Raw genomic sequence first — 27,784 nt, forward strand, 5'->3', positions numbered from 1 at the left:
AGCAGTTCTCTGCTAGGGGCTTCCTTCCCTCTCCACACGTTAATGTCCTGCCTGACTTATCATCTCGCCGCGGGCTGCTCCCGCCTCATTCGTGATGTCAACTTAAACCAGTCAGGTGGTCTTTCCTGCATCTTATTATCATGACACAAATGGGCGGCTATTGCCCAGACGGGTATCCGCGGAAGGTTGGGGGGACTGGGTGAAATGTCAACAGGTGTGTTTGCAGGAGGCACCCCTGGATTATTGAATGGTAGAGCTGTGCTCTACCACTGGTCTGCTTTACATACACTGCCCCTTATTCTATGCAGTGATCTGACCTGATTTTAGAAACCATAAGAGATGAGATGCAATTTCCCAAGTGAGTCAACCCCTGAAGTTCTGCTTTCTAGGGCGCCTCGCGTCCCCCGGCCGATTGTAGCAGGTGCACTCATGATAGCAGCTACAAATACAAAGAGGGGAGAGTGATAACCGTCATCTCATTTGCTCACGTTTTCTCAGCAGTAGATGTGACATAGAAAAACCAGAAACCTATCTCTGCTATTCATTGTGCAAAGCAAGGGAATGCTGGATCCTGTAAGTTGGGTACGTAATGCTTCGTTCCTCTTGGCTGGGCATTCAGTATCACTTTTCGGGCCGGATAAATTATAAAAGTAGCTGGAACGTGGTGCTTCTCCTCAAGCGAATGCTCCTGTTCTGCCTGCACATATGGCTTGTTCTGCCAGGCAATCCAGGGGAAAGATGCGCGAGGATCCTGTTCAGTGATGTTTTCCTTTCGGCAGGCACAGGATGATGATGACATCCCTAACCTACCCGCGACATGGATCCCAAATCATGTAGTTGTCAACCCAGAATTCACAAGGCGGTTGGACTGCGGAAACAGGGATAGCACGGAAGGCACCACATGACGCTTCAGAAATCGACGTTAGCCTCGTGCATGGCGCACATACGCGAATTACTGTGCCTAGTGTGGCTGCATGAAATCGAATTTATAATATTAGTTTTATAAAACCGATTTCAGCTAATTCGATATTATCCCGTAGTGTAGACGTGGCCTAATATAGAGTTCCCCACCCATTTATCTCTTCCTGTTAATTTTGCTTTTGACATCCCCAATGTCTTATTAGCATTTGACTCAGTATGGAAATACACTCTCATTGTAATACAATACACAATAGTCAACCACAGAGATAAACATCTCCAATCTTCTGTCTGCTGGAACCTGACTTAAGGCATGCTACCTCTTATTGACCTACTTTTACAAGGCCTTAGGAACATAATTTCCAGTATAAACATATCTGCATACATATTTCACAAAGATTATGATGATCAGTCTGACACAGGCTTTCAATGGAAACATAACATGACAGTCTTTGGTGAGCTAGAATATAAATATCACACCCAAGGAATCCCTGTAACCCTTATGCACCCCTGCACCCAATGCCAGTTGGCATCAAGAAGTTCTTGGGTCACATTGTCCCAATAACTAAATTGTTTGTCCATATCTCGGTGAAGATTTAAAATAAAATGGTATTTAGGTTCCTAACATCCATTGAAATGTCAATTTCACTGGCTGTTAGGAACCTAAATACCTTTTTGGATCTGTCCTCACTACAGTCATAAGTCAATTTGATATCAAGTGTGCAACCATTCAATGTGTAGAAAATGTTGCTTCCAAATCTTCTCACGTCACTTCAACCACATTACCTTTCCATCTTTTAGTCACAGTGTTCTAACAGTGATGCCAGCCTCAATATCCCTATCTCTTCCTCCCTCTTTGACTTCTCTCATGCTGCTCTCTTCACAGGAAATACCTTGCCTGAACCTCTTCTCCACACCGTATTCAAATCCCTCCTAAACACCCATTTCTGCTGTCACCCATGAAAACTAAAGAGTAAGAAAAAGTTAAAATAAAGTGTAACAGAACTTTCCAAGCGAGTATGTGCCTTAGTGAATAGCATGTGCAGTCAAGTATCTTTTATTATTTACCTTTCAAACTTCTGGCAGACTCAGATTCCTGGATCAGAATCCTAGATTTGCTCCTCAGAAAAGATCACATCTACAGACTTTTTTGGAGCTAGCTCGGGAAAACTGAGGCTCTGACCTGCAACTTGTTCTGCACTGAATATATTGCAGGATTAGGGCCTAAATTCTTTGAGATTTTCTCTTTCTGCATGATTTGTTTATGGTGGCTGCTTCTTGATGTATTAAAAGGATTTTTTTTTCAGCCTTGAGAAGCAAAGTACAATTCTTTTGAGATGATTAGGCAAATGTTTCCTAGTGGAAATATTTGAATAATTTGATATTGTGCAATTTTAATTAATGGAAAAATACCTAGAGTTTGGGATGGATGCTTATTTAATGTTTGTCTACTGTAACCAACATCCCTGGGATGTTTTTGCCTGGAGGGACAGTCATGACTCTGACTGAATCCATCTTACAAGGCATTAAAACATCCTGAAACCTCTCCAGGAGTGATGCAGGCAGTGATGCTGATAACTTCACAACACAAATCTCCCCACAATCTACTCACTGTGCTCACTGGTAACACACCTCCCTATTACTTCCCTAGAGCAGAGAAGCAGCAAAGAATCCTGTGGCACCTTATAGACTAACAGATGTTTTGGAGCATGAGCTTTCATGGGTGAATACCCACTTCGTCAGATGCACCTAGTGGAAATTTCCAGGGGCAGGTATATATATGCAAGCAAGCTAGAGATAATGAGGTTAGTTCAATCAGGGAGGATGAAGCCCTGTGCTAGCAGTTGAAGTGTGAAAACCAAGGGAGGAGAAACTGGTTTTGTAGTTGGCAAGCCATTCACAGTCTTTGTTTAATCCTGAGCAGAGAAGTGTCCCAGTTATTAGGGTGCTTTGTAGCAGGAATCTTAAGGGGGCAATTTTGTGCATGCTGGACACTCACCAGGGAGTCTTTAATCTTAGTCTAGCCCATGCTGTGCTGCAAGTTGGGCTACCCACATTTGCCACCCTTGCCTATCAACCGCCCTTCTCTCCAAATCGTCCCATGCCATGCTGAGGTAGATCCCAAGGGATCCCCAAATGAGGGAGCCTTGCTCTGGCTCTAAAGGGAGGGTGTCACTCATTTCCTCTCCCTATAATACAAATTTCCCAAACGAGCAGCCTCTCATCTCCTAGTCGCACCCTGACCCCAGCCCCGAGGGGGTGTCTGCCTTCCCCCTAAAGGAAGCCTCTCTCCTCCAAGGCGCCCCCCCCCCCCATAAAGGAGTGCCTCAGCCCCAACCCTTCCCGGCCATGGTGGAGACACCTCCCTCCCGCCGAGGATGGAATCTCTCGCCTCTCCCTCCCCGAAGACGGGGCCCGCCTCTCGCTGCTTGTTTTTCAGTCCAGCCAAAACCAGGCCCAAGCCGGTTGGCATGGAGACCACGGCGAGCGGCGCGAGGTGGGGCGCGCCAGCAGCAAAGCAGCCGCTGATTGGCTGGCGGAAAGGTGCCCAATAGCAGGGTAAAATGTTAATGAAGCTTCAAGATGGCGGCGAGGTAAACAGTAGGTGAGTGGCTCCCGCGGTGGCTGCCGGGGCCTGAGGGGCAGCAGGGAGCCGGTGTCGGGGGGATGGTTCGCGGGGGGAGGGAGCGTCAGTTCATTGCATACGGGCGGCACCTCGCGGAGGAAGGAGTCAGGAGGTGCAGCGCGGTGGTAGCTGGGAGTAGGGGCCGCTGGCTGAGGGGCGCCGCAGAGTAGTGGGGGGTGCTGGGTGAGGAGCGCAGTGGCGGTAGTGGTGGGGGACGGGGTGAGAGTTGCTGAGTGAGGAGTGGGGTGGCAGTAGTGGAGGGGTGCTGGGGGGCAGGCGGTGGGGGGGGCTGGGTGAGGAGTGGGGCGGCAGTAGCTGTCAGAGGGGGCTGGGTTAGTAGTTGTGGGGAGGGACAGGGGGTGTTTTTGCATTCCGGAAGGGTGGAGGTTTTAAGAGGTTGGGGAGGAGGGAAGGGCACTTTGGGGGAGGGGTGGGGTAGTGGGCTGTGGAGAGGGATGGGACAGGAGAACGGTGGAGCTGGTTTTGTCTTTGGGTGCGCAGAGCAGGTTAGGTAGGTGGGGAGGGGAGGGCAGGACTTGGATTTCATGGGGGTCCTGCATGTGAGGTTCATGTTTACATATCAAAGTGCTAGGACACTGCTGGGACCCATGGTAAATGTCAAGAGGTTCTGACTGAACCTATAAACTTCTCCTAAAACCCCGCCTAGCATGAGCTCTCTTTCGCTTCTGGGGGGGACCTGCCTTAAAATGAATCCAAAAAAAAAAGAAGGCCTCTCTCCCTCTTTTCCTATTTACCTCTTCTAAAGTAAGCCTGATTTGGACTGTAAATCAAATCCAAACAACTTTTGAGAGTGCAGGCTGAGTGGTGCTGTCGGAGGTAGCAATTGCAGGAGGAGATGAGCATGAGAATAATAAGCTTGTCATACTCTTCATTGAGAGACAGTACGGGAATCATGTTAACTTGTACCTATAAATATCTACTTAAGTTGAGGTTTGGCTTTTTAAAAAGTTACTAAGTCATACCATTGTTAGATTCAAACGAAAACAGCACAATGTTATATTTTTTCAGTCCAATTCAATGCTGAAATAAGCTGTACAAATGTTGCCAAATTGTGTTAAAAGGCAAATAAATCAGCCACTCCCATAGGTATCTTAGAAGTAGGTAACATCTGCCTAGGATCGCCTGTGCACTTGCTGCCTTTGGATATTGATCCTTTGTGGCCTTTTGTCAGAATTGTCCATTTCTGATCAAATAGCAGGTGTCTAAAACAGGAACTTCTTTCTTTCTCCCATCTGTCATGGTCAGGCACAGGTTTTTTTTCCTCTTTACTCCCCCTCCCCCCCCTTCCAGACCAAGTCTCTCCATTGGGAGGAAGTCACTTAATTAGTTTTAAGATAAATTTGAAATTGTGTGATGCAGATTTTGCTCTAAGTTATACTAGTGTAAATCTAAAATAACTCTCTTATAGTCAAGATTTACAGTGGTGCAGCAAAATAGAATCTGGTCTTGTACTACACATGATTTACGTTTTTGTGTTGCATGATTCAGTGAAACACTTAAGACCAAATTTCCAAGTGTGTGTGTGCAAAACTAAACAAGCACTTTTGGAGACACTTGACTTACAGTTCCAGGGTGTATACACGCCTGACTGAACACACTTCAGAAGCATCTAGCCCCTAATATGTGTCTCCAAAGTGTTTTTTTAAATACTCATTTATGCACTTTCACAACCCTTTGATAATTGTGTTCTCTAGATTCAGGCAGTATGACTTACTGCATTTAAAAAAAAATCTTGAGTTACAATTTTTCTATCCTTTATATTAAAAAACGAGTTTTAAAATTATAGGAGAGCAAAAAGACCATTGTGTAAACTGTCCTCTCTCTACAAGTGTTAAGACATTCTGCATTAATTCTGATAAGCTTGTCTAAACCACTTAAAACATCTAATGGAAGTAAGATTATTTTTTGCTTTTTCCTCTTGTCAAGAGCATTTACAATATTTGTAATGCCGTATTTCATTATTTCTAATTCTCTGCATCCACAGAGAAAATAGAAACTGAGTAAATTCGTATGAAGTGTATGTCTTCACAAAGATTTTTTTGCTGTTTTGCTCTAGTTTTTAGACTGAAAGATGTGGAGTGGGCTGTTGCCTCCTGGTGTGAATGAAAGTGATGTTGACTTGAGTTCTGATGATGGAGACCCAGTGGATGGCCCTTTATCTTGCTCCAAGGGAGATGAGGATGTCAAAGGAGTTCAGGTTTCTGATTTTCCGGCAAACAGACCTGAGAGTATCACTGAATGTAAATCCATTCCTATAGCAGTGGCAGATGGAGAAAATGAATGTCAAGAATGTCCTTCTGGAGTTTCTTTAAAAATGTGGAATGTGGGTATTATTAGTTGTCTTCAAATGACCAGTGCAAAAGTGTAACATGTTCAGTGTTGTGTGGTAATTTTTATTTAAGTGAAGGGGCATACAATGTGTAGGATAAAATAAAGCAATTTGAATAAAATGTAAACTGCCAGGACCCATTGGAATCAATTTTAACCTAACAAGCCGCTAAGAGGAATTTTTTTTTTTAATATAAATTTTACTTTTGCTTTCTTTACAGACTGGTAAATTAAAGCCCAGGGGAGAAAAATAATATAGCACAACCACTCCTTCTTACAAAGTTTTCTGTTCACTTCAGGCTCTGAGCACCTGAACTTCTTTGCAACTGGCTTCTGTATTTTTAAAGATTTGTAATTCCGCATATTATCCAATCTCCTGAATATTTAAGATGTACTCAACAAAAAAGTGTCCTTCAGTTTCATGTAAGCTCTGCCATTCAGTATGAAGTTGGGTTACAAGACCTTCATTCATTTTCTTTGATCTGTACATGTTTCATATGGGGAAAGAAAAGATTGGAGAATTCATACTTATGAGCTGACCAGTGTGCACTGATATTTCACAGTGGGCCTCTAATTCTGAATAAGGGTTGCAAAAAACTAGTCGCTCATCTGTCTCCATAGCTTAGATAGCCAGTTATGTAAGAGGTCTGTTCCAGTCTTTCTTGGACATTCACCCATTATCTAAACTGACCTCAAAGGACTTTGTGAACATGCTCACTGTTGCACCTTTAATGCGTTTCAAGTTAGTTGTGTACCTTATAATGAAAATTGGGATGCAGTTCTGAAGAATCATGGGGACTAAAAGAAGGGATGAGGCAGAAAGTCAGAGATAATATTGTGATATGAAGATAAGTCTGTTGTGTGTAACCTTTGCAAGTTAGTACCAACAGAATTGAACATGCACTATATAAGAACCTTCGTATAGTAAGAATTAGAATATTGGATAATGTTTTCAGTACATTTTTTGATCTAAAAAAATTCTGAGTTTGCTTTTTTCCTCTTGTAGAAATTTCAGGAGCTGCAGAAGAAAAGCTTTGAAATGAAAGTCCAAACAAATCAGGGAAACAGGGGAAAAAAGAGAAAACATTGCAGAAAAGGTATTTAATTTAACTATAGAATTAATGCCAAATGCATTTTGATTTACTAAAGTGAGTTGGAAAAAACTACTTTTTCAAGAATTACAGCGAAAGACCAGGCTGGAGGGCACCATTGATGCCAACGTTCTGTGCCTGTGAACCAGAGACTTTTGTTGTGTGACTGTTATGGAAACGGTATAGATTTATATTTGTGCCACTTGCAAGGAAATTCAACTTGTAAACATTCTTCAATTAATGTTGATTTCTCAGGATTACCAGTTAGCTAAAATTTATTTCAGTAATCCAATGACTCACTCTTGCTTTAGCTTTCTAAGTACAATTCTCTATTAACAGATACTGTATACAGTTCTTATGAAAACTCTTACTACTGAGCATAATCCTGTTGCTTTAAAAACATTTTAGAAAGTAGGCACTATGGCCCCAATCCTGCTAACGGGGTCTGCGTAAATGGGGTTCCATTAACTTCTCGGAACTCTGTATGGGGGGATCTCTTGGTACCTTAGGTCTTCAAGATTAATGTGTAGGTTATTACTAAGTAATCTTTAACTAGTCTCTTTTAATGATTTCTACCAGACATTTGTGAAAGTCTTCAAGAAATATATTTTGATTTCTTTATTTTTTCTTTTCAGAAAAACTGAAAAAGAGCAAAAAAGAAGTGATTGAAAGGTATAAAGTCAATATAATTATCTGAAGTATGTTTGTAAAGGAACATTGCCAGAAGGAATGAGTACAAAACTTGACTAACCTTAGGGCCACATACTATCTTTTGACATCTGTAAGCAGTTTTGAAGTCAGTCAGTGTCTTGGGTAGTCAGTGGTCGAATTTGACCCCTAAAATTATTCAGTGGGGAAATTTCTTGATTTAAAAAAAAAATTGACTTGGGTAGAAATTAAAATAGGAGAGGAGGGACTTAATTTATTATTACTTAACCCATAGCTATGGCGTCTTGCCCTCAATTTCACTACTTGTATGTGTAGTTACATGCAAAATTAAGTGCAGATTTGGGGCCTGGCATGATTCAAGTACAGATATTGTGAAGTAAACAAAAGGAGCTGTTAATTTTGTTGCCATTAGAAAGTTACGTAGGAGGTATTTTCTACCAAATCGGAGAACAAAGTATTCTTTTTTTTTTTTTCGATCTGGCTTTTAAAAGGTTATTAAAAACAATAGAGAGTTTAAAATATATAGCTGATAATGTTAACTACCATTAATATTTTAACTGAATAATCAGTTTAATTTATTCTGTGCTTAATACCAAGTTGTATTTGTCTCTTTTTCAGTCAGCAATCTTCAAATGAAGGTCAATGGAAGGAACTCTCACAATACTTTGGAATTAATGATAGGTTTGAATCTCTTGTGAGCAGCAGGGCTGCCCAAAAGGTGATTGCTATTCATAGTTTCTTAGACGTATGATGACAATGATTTATTATGGCAAAACTAAAATCCTGCTATAACAAAAATAAGAATAAGCAAAAAAGTTGGGTGAAGGTGAGTAAATAATCATAGACTTCTATTAGAGAGAGAATTCTATATAACACTTGTAATATGATCTACCAGTTAGACATCACATGCAATTTATAGATATTACTTATACCGAAGAATTGCTACACTTTCTCTTGATACAATATCCCTGAGTATCTCATTCTATTTCTTTTTTTTTTTTTCTCTATGATATACATAGAGATAAGTTCACATCTGATTTGGCTAGGGTAAATTTCTTTTCATTTTAAAGTACTTCAGCTGATGCTTTTAATTGAAAACAATGGAACTATCTTGAAGTACAGGCATTAGTTATCTAAAAGTGATACTTCACTGGAAGTAGTCTTTTGGATTATTAAGACATTTATGTTATTAAAATGTTGTAACATGGCCAATAATTCTCTTAGCAATTTCTGGCACTAATTATTATTGGTTGTCATAGTAATGTCTCATTTTCAAAACCCATTTATCTTTGTAAATTATGTTCTTTATGGCAGTGATTCTCAATCTTTCCAAACAGCTGTACCCCGTTCAGGAGACTGATTTGTCTTGCATACTCCTGTTTCACTTCACTTAAAAACTCCTTGCCTACAAAATCAGACATATAAAGCACTAACAAAATCCGTACAAACTAAAATCTCATACAGGCAATTACTTTATACTTTTGTATATACTATACATTGAAAAAGTACAATATTTATATTTCAGTTGATTTATTTTATAATTTTCATTTTTACCATGTAAAGCAAGCAATTTTTCAGTAATAGTGTGCCGTGACACTTTTCTGTTTTTATGTAGCCTGTTGTAAAACTAGGTAAATATCTAGATGACATATACCCCCTGGAAGACCTCTGTATACCTACGGGTGCACATGTATCCCTGGTTGAGAACCACTGCTTTATGGCATTATTTGGTCATTGATGTTTCTAGCCAAGGTTTAAGTAATTTTTATAAAACCACATCATGTTTTCTAGGTTACATATCCCAAGCAAAGTGACTTTGATCACTGTTTTCTGAGTCCTAATTCTAGGCAAACATATGCTCATAATTCTCCTTAACTGAAACCATAGTCTTGCACTGAATTCCTCAGGTTAGACCTAGATAATGGAGGGACTTTGGCAAGCAAAATGTGGAAGCTCTCCAGCTGGGATGATTAGATGAATTTTTGTTAGTGCTGGCAAACTATTAATTATATCTATTAATTTCGTAAGGCATCAAATGGAATTGACTGCCACCACAACTTTGAATTATTTTATTAAATTTTTGTTCCTCTCTGCTTACATCTTCAGTGTATGAAAATGAAAGAAAAAATCCTCTTAACAGTATTTCTCAGTAGTAACGTAATATTTTCGTTTACCATTACATCTTTAAAACAAAGTAGGTTAGTTGGCCAGCAATGACATATTATTGTACTTTAACAATATTTAAATCCAATCAAGAAATAGAAGTCTCCTTTTTGATTTAGAAAAAAGGTTTTTTGGTGGAATTTTTAAACAAAATCTCCTTGTGGACATCTGTCATGGATCCACAGGTCTGATGCTCTGGAACAGTCCCTGGGAGGGCCCCTTTCAGGGGGCCGGGTTACTCCCGTCCCCTAACGGACTCACTTCTTCACTAGAGTAAGTCATTTGGCTTTACTGCCACTGAACCTCACAGCTTTCAGCACCCCTGCTTCATGCGGTGAGCTCCCTTCAGCGAGTCCGCCTGAGCTAGAAACCTGAGAGAAACTTTTACACCTAAAAGGAGTAATGTATCCTCACCTTCGGCATCTGTAGTGACTCTTAGCCAGTGTTACAAAACCAGTAAGGTTTATTAGATGTTTGGAACACAGCATAGAAAGTCCTTGGTCAGCACAGAGAATGGAAAGTTACAGCATGGGCCATCGTGGTCAGCCCAGAGCCCTGTGACCTCTCTTTTGTCCCTATTCAAGAGAATCTCAAGCTTCCAGCAGCCAACTCTTTGCAACCCCTCACTTGGCCATTCCTCAGTCATTTTTTTCTTGTTCCCTGGGCAGACACGGCAAGTTTCCTGCAGGGGGTGGGCCATCCATGGTTGGTTGTTGCTAGGTACCAAATGTCCAGGCAATTGGAGTGGCCATTGTCTGGCAATTGGACTCCCCATACACCAGCAACCCTTGCCCGAGACAGCTATGTGTCAGTTACACCTGTATCTCTGGATCTCTGCATAGAATAAGCAACCTTCTCCTGCTGTAGAACATATAGGGGAAACCAAGGCATGCACAATCAATCAAACAAAATATTACAGAAAATTCCTACTCTGGCACAACCTCAGTTCCACTCCTATATTCCTTCAGAAATATTACAATTGGAATCTTCAACAAATACAAACCTACAATTTTTTTTAAAGAGCACAGTTGTATTTTATATGTGTTTTTTTTTAAACTTTCATTGGTCATCCTTAATTTACAGACATTAACTTTAGACAAGTTAGAATTTGCCTCTGTTATTAGGACACTTTTTTTTTTCTTGTATTCAGAAATTTAAAAAATGTAAAACATTTCTTTCCCTTTCATACCATGATTATTTGAAGACTTGGATTTAGTAGTACAGCAAAGTGGCATGGTGCCAGAATTCAGTTTTGAGATAAAGATAAGATCTAAGAATTGCAAAGATACAGTAGTAATTGCCATTCTTCATGTTACCTGACACATACACTTCACATTTTATTTAGGAAGGCTTCAGGGATGGAATAGATAAGCCATATCTTGAGATGAAATTTTCTTGTGACAGGTATAAACTAGTCCACATATTTTTTTTTTAACTACAGTATTTACCATACACATAAGGGGGAGCTAATACAATGATTTGTGCTCAGTCAGCCTTTCAGTGACTACTTAATGATACTATCCATTACAACGCTTAGACAAATGTGATTTGTTTTACATGGAAATTACAGACGTGTGAAATAAATATAATTCTGTTAAACAGATGTTTAAAATGTACATGAAGAGTTCTCTCTATAAATCCTATTTCCCCTTCATTTTTTCCTGAAGATGTTTGCCATTTTTTTTTTTTTCCCAGTCTGGTCTTGAAGTCAGCATAGACAAGTCTTTGACTGAAGGGGATATTGAGAGAGCTGAGGAACTGAGTAATAGATTAGCCACTCGTGAGGTAAGTTGACCTAGTTAAATACTATCTCTTAGAACTCTTAACTTTGTGTATCTAGTCATAATTCATTATAATTTAACCAATACTGTTAAAGATTGTTCCTGGCATCTTTCCTTTTTGCTGCTGCTTACGTAGGCTTCTTTCAGCCACGACATATTATAGTCACAGATGTAACTTTAGGACTGTTTGGACAATGATATCTGTATTTTCAATGGTTCAAGTAATATCTATCACAAGAAGACCTGAACACACAACCCCCAAATGGATTGGTCTCAGACAAACAAGTTATTGTGGAGCCACATTAGTAACTCCATAGTTATGTCTATAAATAGTTTTCTGTAATAATCCTAAAAGTTGAACCTTCTTCCACATCAGTTTCTCAAGAAATTTAAGATGGAAAGTAACTTTCTTATTAACATTCCGTACCTCATACTTTGCCTCTCTTTCCCATCTTAACAAAATTTATCCTCTAGCAAACTGGATGAGAGAGCTCAGAGATGTAGCTATGTAATAAAAAGGGTTTGTTTGTTTTTTGTTTTGGAATAATTGTAATTATTTTTGTTTTAAGAACATATCTCAAAATTCAATTGGTCCAGAAACTTCACATCTTTTATTACATTGTTTGCAATGGTAGCTAGTGTGTCTGAGTAATTGTATGGCAGGCGGGTGACTTTGTAGAATTAACTTATTAACTTTGGGTACATCTATACTACCCGCCGGATCTGCGGGTAGTGTTCGATGTATCGGGGATTGATTTATCGCGCCTCGTCTGGACGTGATAAATTGATCCACTAGTCAACGCCCGTACTCCACCCTGGCAGGAGGAGTTAGCGGAGCCAGTTGACTTGCCGCCGTGAGGACGGCCAGTTAAGTCGAACTAAGATACTTCAGCTACCTGAGGAGACCTGAAATGCATAATTTCCTCATCTACTCTAAATTGGTTAGAGTACAACAATCAATAAAACATGCTGAGATTTCTGTTCAAATTTTTTGACTACAAATGCAAATTGGTATGAAAAGTTACAAGTTTTTGTACCATTTGTGATATAGTATTATCTGAATTGGATAACTGTTGGAACTGGGCAAGGCCCTCTAAAGTTAAAGAAATGGGTGTGTAATCTTGAGATGTGCAAGTTGGAACGTAGGAATGATGACTGGAAGAAGTTTGGAGCTATGTGAGGCCAGAATATGGAGTGACTGCTGAGTCAAAACTAAATGGGGCTGCAGTAGAGAATTTCCAGTAAATTTTGGCTAGCATCAGGATCAGTGTCAGTTGAACCCATTTTTGTTTCTGGTTGTCATGGATGTGATAGGAGAATAAATGAAGGGAGCCACCTTGGAACATGCCATTCACTGATGACTTAGTGATATGTGTGGAAGATTGTGAGGCCCTGCAGGCCAGTTTTGAATAGTGGCAATGTAGTTTTGAGCAGGGTGGATTTAGAGTGAATGTTAGTAAGACCAAGGCTGTGGTCACTGAGGGAGGAGGACTCTTCATAAAGGCAGAAAGCTTAGAAGAAAGAAAGAATTTAAATACCTAAGATCAATGGTTGTTGATGATGGTGTCCTGCTGAGTGATGCCCGGCATCATACTAAAGCTGCTTGGTGCAAATGGTGAGAGCCGACCCCAGTTCTGTGTGACGAAAAAAGGCCAATAAAGTTAAAAGATGAATGTATAAAACTGGAATTGGACCTGTCTTAATGTATAGAATAGAGATTTGGCCAATCACAACAAAGTAAATCAGTATGCTCTCCACTACAGAAATGAAGATGTGGTGGTCAACGGTAGGACACTCCATGATAGGAAATGAAATGATGTTGTAAGGGGCCTAATGCAAGTTGCTCTAATTGAACCCAAGTTGAGGGAGGCTAGGTTATGTTGCTGTGGGCATATCCAGCGGCAACTTGAGAATTGTATCAGTAAGATGGCTCTTGCAGTGATTGTGGATGGAAGATGACCCGGAGGAGACAAAAGATTCAATACATGAGCCAAATATCAGTGGACCTCAGAGAGACCAATCTGTATGAAAGCCTGGCATACAATGTTGAGTTTTGAAAGAAGGCTAGAAAAGTCACTGACTCCAAATTGGGAAATGACAAGAAAGAAGATGATCATTATCTGAATTGGGTAGATGTGGGATTGTACAGCACCTAGCATATTGGGTGCTATCATTACATATTATTTCTGGTGCCTTAGCTCCAGATTGTTGACTTTATAGTATTAACAGGTTCTAAAATCAAGAATACATTTGAAACCATGTTAGTATTCACAACCTTCTTTCCATTTTGGTTAAGGTGGGTTAGTCTGAATAAATAATACGTTGTGAGAGAAGGAAAACACAAATGATCATGGTTCTGATGTTGCAATGCGTTTCATGCAGGCAGTCTTCCAGTAACTTCAGTGGGACTTTACACAGATGCAGGGATTTGCCTATGCAAAACTCATTGCAAGATTGGTTCTTCTTTTGTGACACAAAAAGAATCTGCATGGTTAAGGTGGGTCTCCGTAATTGTGGGAGCCGGGGGGAAGTGCTGTCTTTTGTTCTGGTGAAATCATTCATGTAGTAACTGATTGCATAAAGAGCCAAAGAAAGGGTGCAGTTATGGGAGCAGCTGAGTCAGAACACTATTGTCTCATAGACCAGGTACAGACTAATACAACAAAATTGCTTTCACATTTTTAAATATTGATACAAACATCCATGTGATGTTCTCCCGTCCCATTTTGAACTGTTTTTTTAAAAAAAAATCCTTGTTTTTGTGAAAAGCTGCTTTTTTGTAGAAAGTGAATTAATTCTAAAAAATTACCCAGTTTTTTCAGTCTACACAATTTAAGCGGTAATGTTACTTTTCTTCTCATCTCCAAATGTTGTAAACATCAGGAAATGGTTGAGCCAAACAGAGAGAGAGATATTGACTGTGTACCCATGAAGGGAGGCAAAAAACGAACTGAGCTGCTGTTTGTATATAAGAAACTGCATTATTTATTGTATATATTGTATTATATTGTATATAAGAAACTGCATTATTTTACATTTTATTTCTCTTTATTATTATTCCTGAGAAGTGTTGTATGAGGATATCAAAAATAAGCTGATTCTATTTGGGGTACAGTCCCCTTGTAGTCCCGTGGAATGTGTGTTCAGTGGGTGGGTGTTCTTTTGGAAATCAGGTGTATAGATTTTTTTAATCAGCACCATTTTCTTTCTCAAGAAGCAGTGACTGGAACCTGCTGATAAAGCCTTTGCTTTGAGGCACAGATCTCAGAGTTCTTAAAGCTATTTCCTGCTTTAATAAGTGAAACTAATTTGTGATGTATAACATTTATAAGCCTGTGAAACTGATAGGGCAGCATCAGTATTTAGAAAATTGAAGCCAAAAATAAAGAGATGACTGGGAATAGGCAATGAAAACATGCCATAAAAAAGCTAGGGAATGCCAAAATCATACTGTCGATGTGCTATCATTATGACACAGTGAGGGATGATATTTTTGAAATCTGATTTTTTATTTTTTTTTTGTGTAACACTTGTTGCAGGGTATTTGGGGGCACACATTGTCATGTTGTAGGATAAGGAGTAAGTTTGGAAGCTGGATATTGTCTATATTTCTTCGATGAAAATACACCTGTCAAGGAATCGATTGCTATCTCAATAGATATTTTTCATAGCACTGTGCACACAATTTTCTTTGGGCTTTTAAGCCTGGTTGCTGGATTGTTGTGGGCTAGCAGTTAAATGAATGTGGAACAAATAAAATCTGATTGCTTTCATCATGGGGCAAAATTATCAAAGGTCTCTCAGTTACTATCCTCAAGTCAAAACAGATTCAGATCTTTTCCAAGACAGCATGGACCTTAAAAATTCTAATTTTCAGTGCTAAAATGTAGAATTGTTTACAATATCAAATATGATTTTCTTTTAGTAAACTTTTTTTAGTTCTACAGTGTGCATGACAGATTTTCTAGATCAAAATTAGCATGTGTATTTGTGGCAATTGTAGAGTGAATCATGTTAAGATAAGGTGTTTCTGAGCTTGGAATTTAGTATGCTAGTGCATGTGCTAGGAAAATAAGCAAGAGAAAGTAAAATTGTATGTAACTCTTATTGATCAAAAATAATATAAAATATTTTTTTTAACTTATGGAGGAGGAAGTATGGAAGTGAACACATTAACTCCAGTTCTGAAGTTGTTGTGCACAAGTAGACCCATGCACAGAAACACATAGACTTCAATGCATCTCCTCACACAGACCCACTGATGTTCACTCACAAGTGACTATGCATGGATCTGATTGTAAGATTGTGGACTACATGTATAACCTCCCTTGATGCAGCTACATGAAATTAATTATTAACAGAAATGTAGTAAGTATCTGGCTGGTGAAATTCACCCCAATCCCTGCACAAAGATTTCTGCAAAGAAACCGTAGAAACTCTGTATGGTTTGGAGCAATGAACACACTCGTTTTATGGTTATTATTCCACTTTATAGGCTGGAATAGTGATGGCAGTTCCTTTGAACATCCTTTGAGAGAGAGTCTGAGGGCTAGTGGATATTTGTAAACGTAGAATCCATGGGCCCTGGATTCAGCAAGTCCTGTTTCTGATTCTTTTGCCCACCATGGATTTCTAGTGGTTCAGTGATTCTTGGACAGGTTCTCCACTATTGAATGAATTTCATTCTGAGAGAGTATACTTCATAGAATATACTACTGGAGAGGCTCAGTCTCATCTGTGTGGGTTATATATTTCTAAACCTAAAAAAGCACACAACATTTATCTAGGGTTTTTAAACACACTGTACGGCACTGGAAAACACTTATGCAAGGCATGAATCTTCCGAGAAACTTACTTTAATTACTATGTTAAGAATGGATAGTTTTAATTTTCTTACAATTTGCACAATATAAATATTCACAGTTAAAATGTATTTATTTTATTGTAATCCAAGTGCTATCTTTATCAAATCCTAATCTAAGACTGTAAGCATTAGCAAAGTGCTCCATGTTTTAAAGCTCTGCTGCTTGAATGTAGAAATGAGTACCTAAGGCCATAGTTGCAACATCGTATACTTAATGATAACTTGTTTAACCTGAGAGATATCAAGAAAAGTATTGAATATTTATGTAGGAGTTATCCAAAGAGCCTTGAATCTTTTTTAGAATGGATATTGTTGCAAGAACGAAGTTAGCATGGTCAGCTTTGCAATTTTTTATAGAGATTCCCTGGATTTTATAAAACATTGTTTGGTGGTGGTATATATAATATGCTAACCACGCTTGCTTCCGTAGCAAGCTTTGAACTCATACCTAGTAATCAATAGACATTTTTTAATGAAGTAGACTTCATTCTAACATAGACTGTTACCTTAAATTGCAAAGTGAATGGTTCACTTACTGTACTTGTTGGACTTTTCAGGCATTCCTTTAAATAAATCAATACTGAGAACTTAGAACACTATATTGACTCTGAATAACACTAAATGTACAACCTGTGTAAGAGTTATGACTCAAATTACTTAGTAATGTCACATCAGTGTAAACAACGTAATTCGTTAAAGATATTCACATTTCCTTTACATGCTTACGTATGTTGATGTGTGAATATATGTGTAAGGCTATGGCTATTTAATTCTTTGTAAACTTGTTCTGTGATAGATTTTGCATGACCTGAAAAGAGATCTTTTCAGTAGTTCACCCTGAAAATATTTTACATTGTTCTTGGAGTGAACCATATTTTTCTTTAATGCTGTCATGCTCAAATGTTTTATTCTGTCTCTGGAAACAGAACGCAGGTTTCTGTATGGCTCTAATAGTCCTGAGAATTACTCTGGCAAAAATTCAAACTTTTTTCATTTCACTTGTGATTATTGTGTAGCTATTGCTGCATAGGTGCCACATTGTCTAAGAGTGCATTAGCCTGAGGGCAGTAACTTGAACACAATAAAATTATCTTGAACACATTAGATTTACCTGTCAAAAGAAACCTTAAAAATATTATGTAATTTAGAGTACTAAATTACTGAAGCAGTTGTCAGTCTTCAAATAATCTGTTTTGACAGCACTGTTCCTATGTGTTTAGCTTAGAGGCTTCTGGCATTTTGGTGAGAAGTTTCAAAAGCTATAATTTACAAGTAAACTCTGCATTATTGTAATAAAACTTAAATAAAACATATACATTATAATCAAATTAATTAATCAGACATTGGGATACCATTCTCATCTCCCAACAGAGCTATTCTGTTGAGCTTTCTATCAACTCTGATTGTGACACATCATTTTTTGACCAGTTGCTAATAATTGTTAATGAAATTGTGCTTATTTGAAAGCAAATTCTAGCTTGATAATTTAGATTGGGGAGCACATGAGTTAGGTTCCTAAAACTATCTCTGTATTTTAAAATTTGACCTTATTGTTAAAGAAATAGTATATAGCTTATGGTTGCCAAGTCATACAAACATCCCTCTGTTAGATATATACAGGGTAAATTAATCACATGGGGAAATGGCTACTCCACTACTACTACTATGAATGGAGTTGTAGTTCTAAATTTATTTACCCTATTCAAAATTTACTATAATATGTATAGGTACCCAAAGTGGTTGCAACAAATTTAAAGACTATAATTGCACAGCAGTTAACTTAAGCTTCTTTTATATTAAAAGACCTGGAAAAAAGAAGAGTAGATTTTATTTTGTCTTGGTGATGGGTTTTTTCCCCCCCTAACATTTTAGTAGAGGTGCTTCAAAATATCTTTCTTCATTAAGATTGTTTTCTTTTAACCTTTGCTATATGACAGGGTTATCACCTAGAATTACATTCTTATGCTCCTCTAATTATGTATATCTTTTCTTAACAAACCTTAAAAAAAAGATTTCAGATGTTACAAGTCTAATTAAAGAGACAGACAAAGCCAAGTTTATAGTGTAGATTTTTTTCTGCAGTTCAATTAATCAGCATGTTTTCTCTTTTAATTAAAACCATTTTAGTAAATTAAAGCCCACAGCAAAACACATATATAATTTGTTTGTAATTAGCTCTTAATTGGTGGTAGTTGAAGCTTAGCACCCTTGGTTTCTTTCTTCATGATTGCCATTTTATTAGCAGCCAGTCATTAATTAATCTTTTTTTTCTAATTAGCTTATAAAACTGTTGATGGCACATTATTGTAAATGTGATTTTAAGTTCAAAGCTTGTTAATAAGCTTTCTTACTTAGAAGAACAGAGATAAAGAAATTGCTGAAAACAGTACTACAGTTCTTTTTTTTTAAACTGCCTTTCTTATAAGGGGACTCTGTAAAGCATCTATCAGCTTATAGTTAATTTTTAATGCTGTTTTCTCATGAGTGGAAGAAGTTACTTGCATATAAATGTTTAAATCTAGAAGAGAGCTTAAATATTAGAATGTTTTTCTGTTCTTGCTACATTAATGTCATCTAAATATAATTCGATGTTTTAATATACAGCATAAAAAAACAACAAAGGTATTACAAACTATTTTACAGTGAAAGTTGAGCACATCACTGCAAAATCCATTCAATATTCTTGTTTGCTTTATATATTTTATATACGTCAGCAATGGATAACATTCCATAACATAAAAGGAGAAAATCATTGCTAAAGGCAAAGCCTGAAATAACTAGATTCATATTTGATGAGAAACTGTAATACTGTATTAAAAGGCTGTTTGGCTTCTCTGGTATGACCATAGGATGCTTCAGGACCTGTTTTGAATAAAGATGTTTTGTAAAACTCTCTGTGGGTTTAGCACTTTGTAGATCACACCTAAATATGACATTTCTGGAGCAGTTCTTGAATCTGCTGTCTCATTACTCATAGAGAGTTTGTATTTTAAATATGACTTCTCATTTAATGAAAGGTCTCTGCTGAATAATATTCCAAATTAAATATCTCAAGATTTTCTGGAAAGTTTTCTGTAAGTTACAGTAAATGTCTGTGGCATCTTAATAAAAATGTTTTCTGTCTTGCCGCCTGAACTTTACATACGATTTCAACTTCAGCCATTTCTTTGCTTATTTTAAAAGTGTTTTATGATGCTGTGCAAGAAACACTAGAAAGGGATAGCTGACAAGGAAAAAATTAAAAATTGGATAAAAAGTAAATGAATAATGTCATATTACTAAAAAGATGAGAGGCTAATTTGTGCCGACTTTTTGCTAATTTTGTTCAAGCTTCAAAATGAGGAGCTGTCACCCGTTCTGTGTAGCACTGATGACAGTGCCAATGATCCATGAAATAAGCTGCCGCTGGCTTTGTTCTGATAAGAATGAACAAATCTGCACAATGTACGGCTCCCAGAATCTCATTTTCATACTTGCATGCAGGCTAAAAGAAATAAGCTGTTTGCAGGCTTGATTAATCAGACATTTGAGGGTTTTTTGTCTCTTTGATCTCTTTCGTCTCCTAGGTAACTTGCTTGACATTAACGTTGAGCTTGAGTAAAGACAATCAGGAATTGTAGACCAAACTGATATAAAAATTAAAGACCTTAACACTTTAAGTAGTCAAGTAATGGTTCCGCTTTACTTCAGAAAACATCTGTTTTCATTTAATTAAAGAACAAAAGAGAATGGCATAAATATTTTTCATAGAAACCTGTTATTCCATACAAAGTTAAAGTATGATAATTGGTATTTTTAAATAAGTGCCTTGAAACTGTTTAAAAAGAGGGAAAGCTTTAGAAATTTGTCACAAGGTAACAATTTCAGATGAGTAAAATTTTATGAAAAATGATGGATAAGAAGTTTGCATTTATGCTACATTAAGCTGATAGAACAAGATATTTGAAATGATTATCGGTGAACTTTAATGTGGAAAGATTTTGCCTCATGGAAACTGAGTTGATTAAAAAGTTTGTCTTAAAAAAATCTGTACTATGTTACAGGGATGAGCCATTATATCTGCTTTACTGCCCAACATGATTTACACACTTTAAACCTGTAAAATTGAAAGGAATTTAAAAAAAAATGTCGCAGTGCGTTTGCTTGAGGTTATGCAGACGCTTTTACAAATCTTCCAAGTGGCTGTAAAGATGAATGCCTCAAGGGTCTAGCCAGGGCCCTGCTTTTCCAACCAGCTAAAGCCCTTATCTTAAATCCAAGCAAAGTACCATTAATCTTTTTGAAAGACCTTTTATGGCTTTTAATATATCCCAAATTAGAACATTTTACACCCTTGGTTCCTGAAATATGGTGATAAAAAGCCTTTAGAGCTTAATTTTCCTTACTGCGTGCTCTGACCAATTTGCAGTTCTTTGTGATAATGTTTAGACACCTTAATTAAAATGCAGCAAAATATTGGATGTTCTATATGGAAAATGCTGATACTTTGGCTACACAAGAAATTGTTGTGTATATTTTTATTCATGTTTGTTTTCTTCTTACAACATTGTATTTTGTTGAGTTATCTGATGACCCGAAATGTTTGTACTTTTTTTTTTTTTTTTAAATATAAAATCCATTGACCAAGCTTCTAAGGAGTTCTTCTGGGAGAGGAAGTGAAGATGTATGTCTGGGTGTGGATGGGTGTAGAAGATGCTTAATTTGAATAAAATGTTTGTGTATATTTAAACACAACATATTTGTTTTTATGTTTTGCAGACTAGGCTTTATGTTGCTCTAAAGGGATAGCATTAATACTGCTGAACATTTTATTTCCCCCTTTTCCACATATACTACAGAGGATCTTATTATTCCATTCTATTTCTATACTTTCAAATATGGAAGTATGCATTCTGCCTTTACAGAAACAAACTATAAGATTTTTTGAATACATTTAGAGACATCAATTATGTAAGATTATGTTTATATTGATGTTAAAGAGGCCCGCTAGAATATATTTTAAGTGTATACTTGTTAAGGAATAACTCTTATTTAATTCATTGTACTAGAACATAAAATTCAATCAAAAAAAGACATATTTAAAGGCATAAGTCTTCTGCTGTGAATTCATTGTCTTAGTCCTCTGATTGCTCTATTTATTAAGTTAATAAAATTATTGTACTTTGTCACATAAATACTCATTTAGTGCATTAAAAGAATACAGGTAGAATTTAAGTTTCTACTGTAACTTCAGGAATTTGTTAGTTCATTAAATCTGGATTATTTATAACTATTGCACGGGGGAGGGATAGCTCAGTGGTTTGAGCATTGACCTACTAAACCCAAGGGTTGTGAGTTCAGTCCTGGAGGGGGCCACAATCAGTACTTGGTCCTGCTAGTGAAGGCAGGGGGTTGGACTCAATGACCTTTCAGGGTGCCCTTCCAGTTCTATGAGAGAGGTATAGCTCCATATATATTTTAAGGTATTTAATTTTTTATAGCAAACATGTTAATGCTTGTAAATTATACTTAAATATTAAATTGCTGTGTGTCAGTAACAGAATGTTATACTTTAGTTAGTCATCATGTGATTCACTTTGTGACTAACTTCAGATTTTATCATTCAGATGTCAGTCTATTGAATTACTGGATTATGTTAATTTTTGTTAAATCAAAACATCATTCTATGGCTAATGATGTAAAATATTGGCTGATCACATGATTGGTTTGGTGCACCAGGAGGACTCCAGCAGGACATATTTGTGACCCTTAAAAAGTACAAAAACTAGATTAGAGGAATGTTTAGCTTTAGACTTTTTAAGGAATGAGTGTAATACTCAATGCTCACTTTTTAGCTATTTATTATTTGTATGCTAGAAATGCCTAGGGCCTAATCAGTTATCAAGAACCCCTGTTGTGCTAGGTGCTGTACAAACAACCAGGCTGTCCCTGCCTCAGAGAGCTCACCGTTTAGATTAAGGAGAAGACACAACAGCTGGGTGAGTGAAACAGAAAAACAGATAGGTGCGAGAGTGGGAAACAAGATAAAAATAAAAGAAATGTCTTGAGTAATAGGCAGTAGGTTCAACTCAACAGCTGTTAGTGTTTTGTATGCAGTCTTTATGACATACAGGTACCAGTATTTCACTGGTGAAACAAGATCAGCATGCCACAGTCAGCCTTCCTTTTCAGATTACATTTAAAAATGCTGTATTCTGTAGGTTTGATCCATGGCCTTAAGAAGTACAGTTTTCACAAAAGTAAATTGCAGCCCTACCTGCATAGGGACAACAGACTGAGCTCTGTATGTGTTACCATGACTAATGCAATTTCCAGTCCTTGCACCCTGATAGCTTTTTTGGATGCTTTTGTTTGCCGTCTGGGTTGTGTACAGCAGTCTTCAACTGGAAGGATGCTCATTGACTTCAGGCTTTGGATAGCGCCTTGAGTGAGTTACTGCTGCAAGAAGCAGCAACTTGTTCTAATGTGTTCTAGCAGTCTTGGCCAAATGAGTTTTCTGGTTGTCAGGAAGAATAGGAGTAATTTTGAGAAGAAATTCTTCCACGACATTATATTTTTGCTGGCATTATTTAACATCATGCACAATATCACAAAATTTAATTAAAATGAGGAGAAAGTTAGTAATGTTCAATAATGGAAATCTTCGAAATTGGCAGTTTCAGAATTGTTGTCTGGCATTATTCCATCTTGTCTTTTCTCTGACATATACCATGGTATCAATTCAGTTCCCCTTGGATGAAAAAGTTTGTAAATACATAAATAAAATGGCATCCAAGTTACATCCTGTCAAAAGTTTATTTGAATAACATGCATGTTTATTACCTAATTAATGATTATCTAGAGTCTGATAATATGAAGATCATCTTAACCTATTGCAAATGATTTCTAAATACATTATTTCAGTCAGCTTCTCAGGAGAACATGGCAACCATTTAACAGTGTGTAGTAGTTCTAGATAGTTTAGGATGGAAATGAAGAACACTTCAACAATTGGATCTGTAGGCAGATACAATATAATTTTCTAAATTTGCATTTTGGCCAGGACGCTGGTAATACCCTCACTACCTCCATTTCTGCAAAAAGTGCTATGAAAATTTTTAATCTCCACACATGGGCAAGAGTTAGAGCCATGCTGGGACACTAGTTCAGTAATGTTCTAAAAAGCGTATTACTGAAACATATCACTACTATTTCCTGCAGCATGGTGGTTTTTCCCTGAAGGTCTTCTACTTGATATTGGTAAGGCCTGACACTATTTATCTGAGAAGATCAGCTTGACGTGTTATGGGAATACATTGTTTGGTTCTGATAAATCCGTTGAAGATCAAATTACACATTCTAACTTTTTCCAAGATTGATTTCCATAATACTATGCATTCTGAAAATTGTGATCTGCACAACACAATGTTTCACTGAAAGGAATTTTCTGTTGTCTTTACTGACTCAGAGTATGTCATGAAAGCAACTAACAAGATGAAAGTAGAGTCGGTCTGAACATTTTCAAAACATTTTTCATCAAAAAGTACTGTTTATCAAGTTAAACCATAAGGCTTCTGAGGTCCACAGTAGGCAAGAGAGGGAGAGAGACATGAACCAAATACCTAATTTTCTTGATCCAAAAGCCAGTGATTCAACACAGTTCCGTTTTGCAAAATGTTCAAAAGATTTTCTTCCAGTTAGTGTAAAAAAAACAAAACAAAACAAAACAAAACAAAAAAAAAAACCCCAAAAAAACAAACAAATTTTGAAACCTCAGATTATCATGAAATGCAGTTGTCATTCTCTGGCCAGCTCGAGTTGTAAAATAAAGCAGCTCCTTTCCTTCTCTTTCACCTGCACCATCTTAAACACTACTTGAGCCAATTCATCCTAGGATTAGTGGAAATAATTCCCATTGAGTCACTGGAAATTGGACACATTTATAGCAGGATACCAAACCTGTGCCTGTTACAGTGTTGTCAGTTATTCTTTCCTGATCAACTTATGTATCTAATGTGTCTCTGGCACTTCCATCACTACTGAATTTGGCCCCTAGATTGAAATATACACTGAATACTGAAACAGTCAAAGCAATGACTAAAATGCTAAGTTTTTATTACTTAAAAAAAACTGTCTAGGTTTGTTGGCTACAAACTTTACAGATCTAAAACTTCTTTGTCATTTTAGTTCATGTGATTATATGAATAATTTTTTCATTTTTAACATGTTATATTAAACAAAAAACTAGAGCAAGGAGGGAGCTGATGCTCTAGTAATTCCCAGTGCAGCCTTTACCAGTTCTAAAGTGCTTTAAATTCCATATGTGAAAGGTGCTGTATGTGAGGAAATAGGAATTTTTTGAATTTACTAGTATACCATCTGTTCGATGGGTGGGATTACTCAGAGCCTTGAGGACCCCTGCTGTTCTTGCCCACCATTCTGAACACTGCCATCTTTCTGGCTGATGAGGGTGTGGAGGTGGGAACAGATCAGAATCATTGCTCTTTCAGTTCTAGTTGTCTTTTTGGACTAAAGCACACAGGGTAAAATGGATCATGTGTCTCTCCCATAGAAAATCTGGTCCTGTTCAGTCCTGTGGGTACATCTGTCCATCTGATTTTTCAAAAGTTATCGTAACTCATGTTAGCCCATGGAAAAGAATCTAAAACTAAATAACTCATTGATAGGCCTCATGTTTGATGTAAACCATTTGCTTCTGTTGACTTTTCTTTCTGTTCCTTCTCACCCCTTCTTAGCTCGGCGTGAAAATTGCTAAAGCTGTTGCTTGTCGCAACTTTGTAAAAGCCAAGCAAGATATGGAGGCTTCCCAAGAAGCTCGAAAGAAAAAGAAACTTGCCTGGGGGTGCGTCATTTGAGTACAATATTCAGTATTTGTGGTTTTGTTGGCACTAAATGGATTCAATAGAATCTCAGTTAAATGTTTCCTTACTTCAAATAGACTTGTGCTGATCCTTGTTTGTTTAGTTTAACCTGATTTTTTTTCCTGAATAGTGAATCAGACTAAATATACAGTTGTTACCATAACTGATAAGTTATTCTAATGTTTACATTGCCTTTTTGTAATTATTAGGGCACTAAAAAACCAAATTCTGATTTTTTTTTCTTTGAAGTTAAATGTTTTCTCTTGAAAACTCCCAAATATTATTGTAGTGACACCTAACTTGGTTTTGTGCTTCGTTTCAGATTTGAAGCAAAGAAAAGATGGGAAACGAAAAGCAACATGGGATACATGTAGTTCTGTCTTGATCACATCTAAAAGCAAAGCTGTTTAAAATATAATTATTGGGGGTTTAATACAGTACATGCTGCCTCTTTTATGCTTGCATAACTAAATCTTGAACAACTAAGCAAGGTTGATAGTAGTTTAAAAAAACTAAGCAAAACCTGTTTGTTTACTTATTTCCCGTAATTCTGTTAGATTTCAATATCTTGTTTCAAATTCCTGTTAAAATTATAGTGGGAATAGATATTTTATTATTGCACACAGAAACTTAACATTTCACTCATGTTCTCCAAATGGAGAAAATTCTGTATAACACATCTCAGGTCTGAAGACTTGTGGAGCCTGGTCAAGATTCCCATAAATCTGGACCCAAATATTCAGTGCAGTAAGGTTCTATTAGGTGGTTATGACTTTTATAATGATAAAATATTCATGTCAGTGATCCATGGGTGTGGGTAAAGGGACAGGTTCTTTGTTTAAAAAAAAAATCAATATCAATTATACATCTGATCTACTTAGTAGTACAGATCTTGTCACAGTATTATTTTGAGGCTGCTCTTTGAACCATTTGGATACAAGATATTAGTTGATTGAGTTGAAGGTATACCGTGAAATGCCTGAAGAATATCAGAACATTGACTTTTGTGACCTTACCCTTTTATTTACTTGTATTAAGTATGAAAATAATTTTAAATTAAACTATTGTCTATACTACTAAAAGTATCTTGTCTTTTGTATTATTTATTTATGTGGCTAGATGAATCGCAACAGAAAATTTTAGTCTGAGAGTTCGTGAAGCGCAATGCTTAGATTCATTGGGTGGATCTAGTATGCCCCATGTCCTGGAACCACCATCTTGAGGACCCTTCCAGTTTATCCTTCCCCACTTACTTCACATGTGTTCAAGTTTTAATATCCCTATCTTGTCAATTGGACAAAATGTAGAAATATGAATCTTTAAAATATCTAAAATCTGTTATGTTGTGGAGTTGATCAACTTACACTCGAATATCAAATACAAATTTTATTCAGTGCCAAATGTTTTATACAATAATTATTCTTTGAATGCTTATGTTGTAAGTAACAAGAATTGTTAATGATGTTTTCTCAAAATCATTCACCGTGAAAAGTAAGGACTCATTCAAGACTAGCAATAACTTTTTTCCCTGAAGCTTTTGTATATATGTTTAGTCATCAAAATCCCTGAAATGAATTGGGAATGTAAACGTCAGTTGTTGTTAAACAAAATTAATATGTTTCAGGCCAAAGGTTTGGTATTAACATAATGGTGATTTACTATTTAAGAACTTCAGGCTAAAACAACTTGCCAAAGAATAGTACTTCGAAGGTTTACGGCACCAATTCTGAGACTTAAGGTTTGTAGTCTAACATGGAATAGGGCATTTTTTGGTAGCCCTCGAGATGTTGGATATATTTTTTTTTCTCCCCCCCCCCCCCCCAGCAGAACGTTGTACTTTCATAAAGATGAGAGTTTGCAATATGGTAATCCTAGAGTTAGCTGTAATTAGTTATGATGACAGAATTAAAGACAACTGCCAAGACTATAAACCAGGTGGGTAAACAGGTTTCTGAAACAGAACATCGTAAAATTCAAACTGTATTTTCAATACATGCACCTTTTTTGGAAGAGCCATTGGCATGGGGAAAGGAAGCAAGTGGTATGTAGTCCTCATATTATTTATGTTATATATGCATTAAATTTACAAATGCATAATGTATAGTGTGTGTATGTATCTGTATTTTTCCCACATGGAATAACATTACATTTAAGACATTTATGGCTTATGAAAATGGGAAAATGCCATAGTTGTTCCTTGGCACACCTAGAAAAATTTTTTTTCTGAATTTCAAATGTACCAGAATTCTACAAAACGTCCTATCTGAAAATTCAGGTGGAATCATATTTCTGTGTATAGCTTGTTTATTTTTTTAAACAGATGGCCTTTTTATGTGCTATACACTGAAAAAAACCAAATGATACTAATTATCCTGTGCCCTGAAAACAGATTAATATGATATACATTTTGATACTTCAATAAAATTACCTCTTTTAATAACTGAAAAAGAAATGGTGTAAAC

General features: G+C 37.0%; 1 protein-coding gene across 2 annotated transcripts; it reads left to right on the plus strand.

The window, feature by feature from the left end:
- Nucleotides 1-3,487: 3,487 nt before the first annotated feature.
- FAM204A (family with sequence similarity 204 member A) lies at nt 3,488-27,413 on the plus strand. Of its 2 annotated transcripts, none has more exons than XM_032780781.1 (8): nt 3,488-3,512; nt 5,622-5,888; nt 6,900-6,990; nt 7,620-7,656; nt 8,272-8,371; nt 11,512-11,601; nt 25,197-25,303; nt 25,645-27,413. In XM_032780781.1, exons 2-8 carry the CDS (start codon nt 5,637-5,639, stop codon nt 25,694-25,696), a joined length of 729 nt encoding a protein of 242 aa, XP_032636672.1. In that variant the 5' UTR covers nt 3,488-3,512; nt 5,622-5,636; the 3' UTR covers nt 25,697-27,413. The 2 variants fall into 2 exon arrangements, with proteins under 2 accessions (XP_032636672.1, XP_032636671.1); XM_032780780.2 differs by having other exon boundaries at nt 3,499-3,523.
- The last annotated feature ends 371 nt before the right edge of the window (nt 27,414-27,784 follow it).

Source organism: Chelonoidis abingdonii, chromosome 15 (assembly GCF_003597395.2).
Source record: "Chelonoidis abingdonii isolate Lonesome George chromosome 15, CheloAbing_2.0, whole genome shotgun sequence".
Taxonomy (NCBI): Eukaryota; Metazoa; Chordata; order Testudines; family Testudinidae; genus Chelonoidis; species Chelonoidis abingdonii.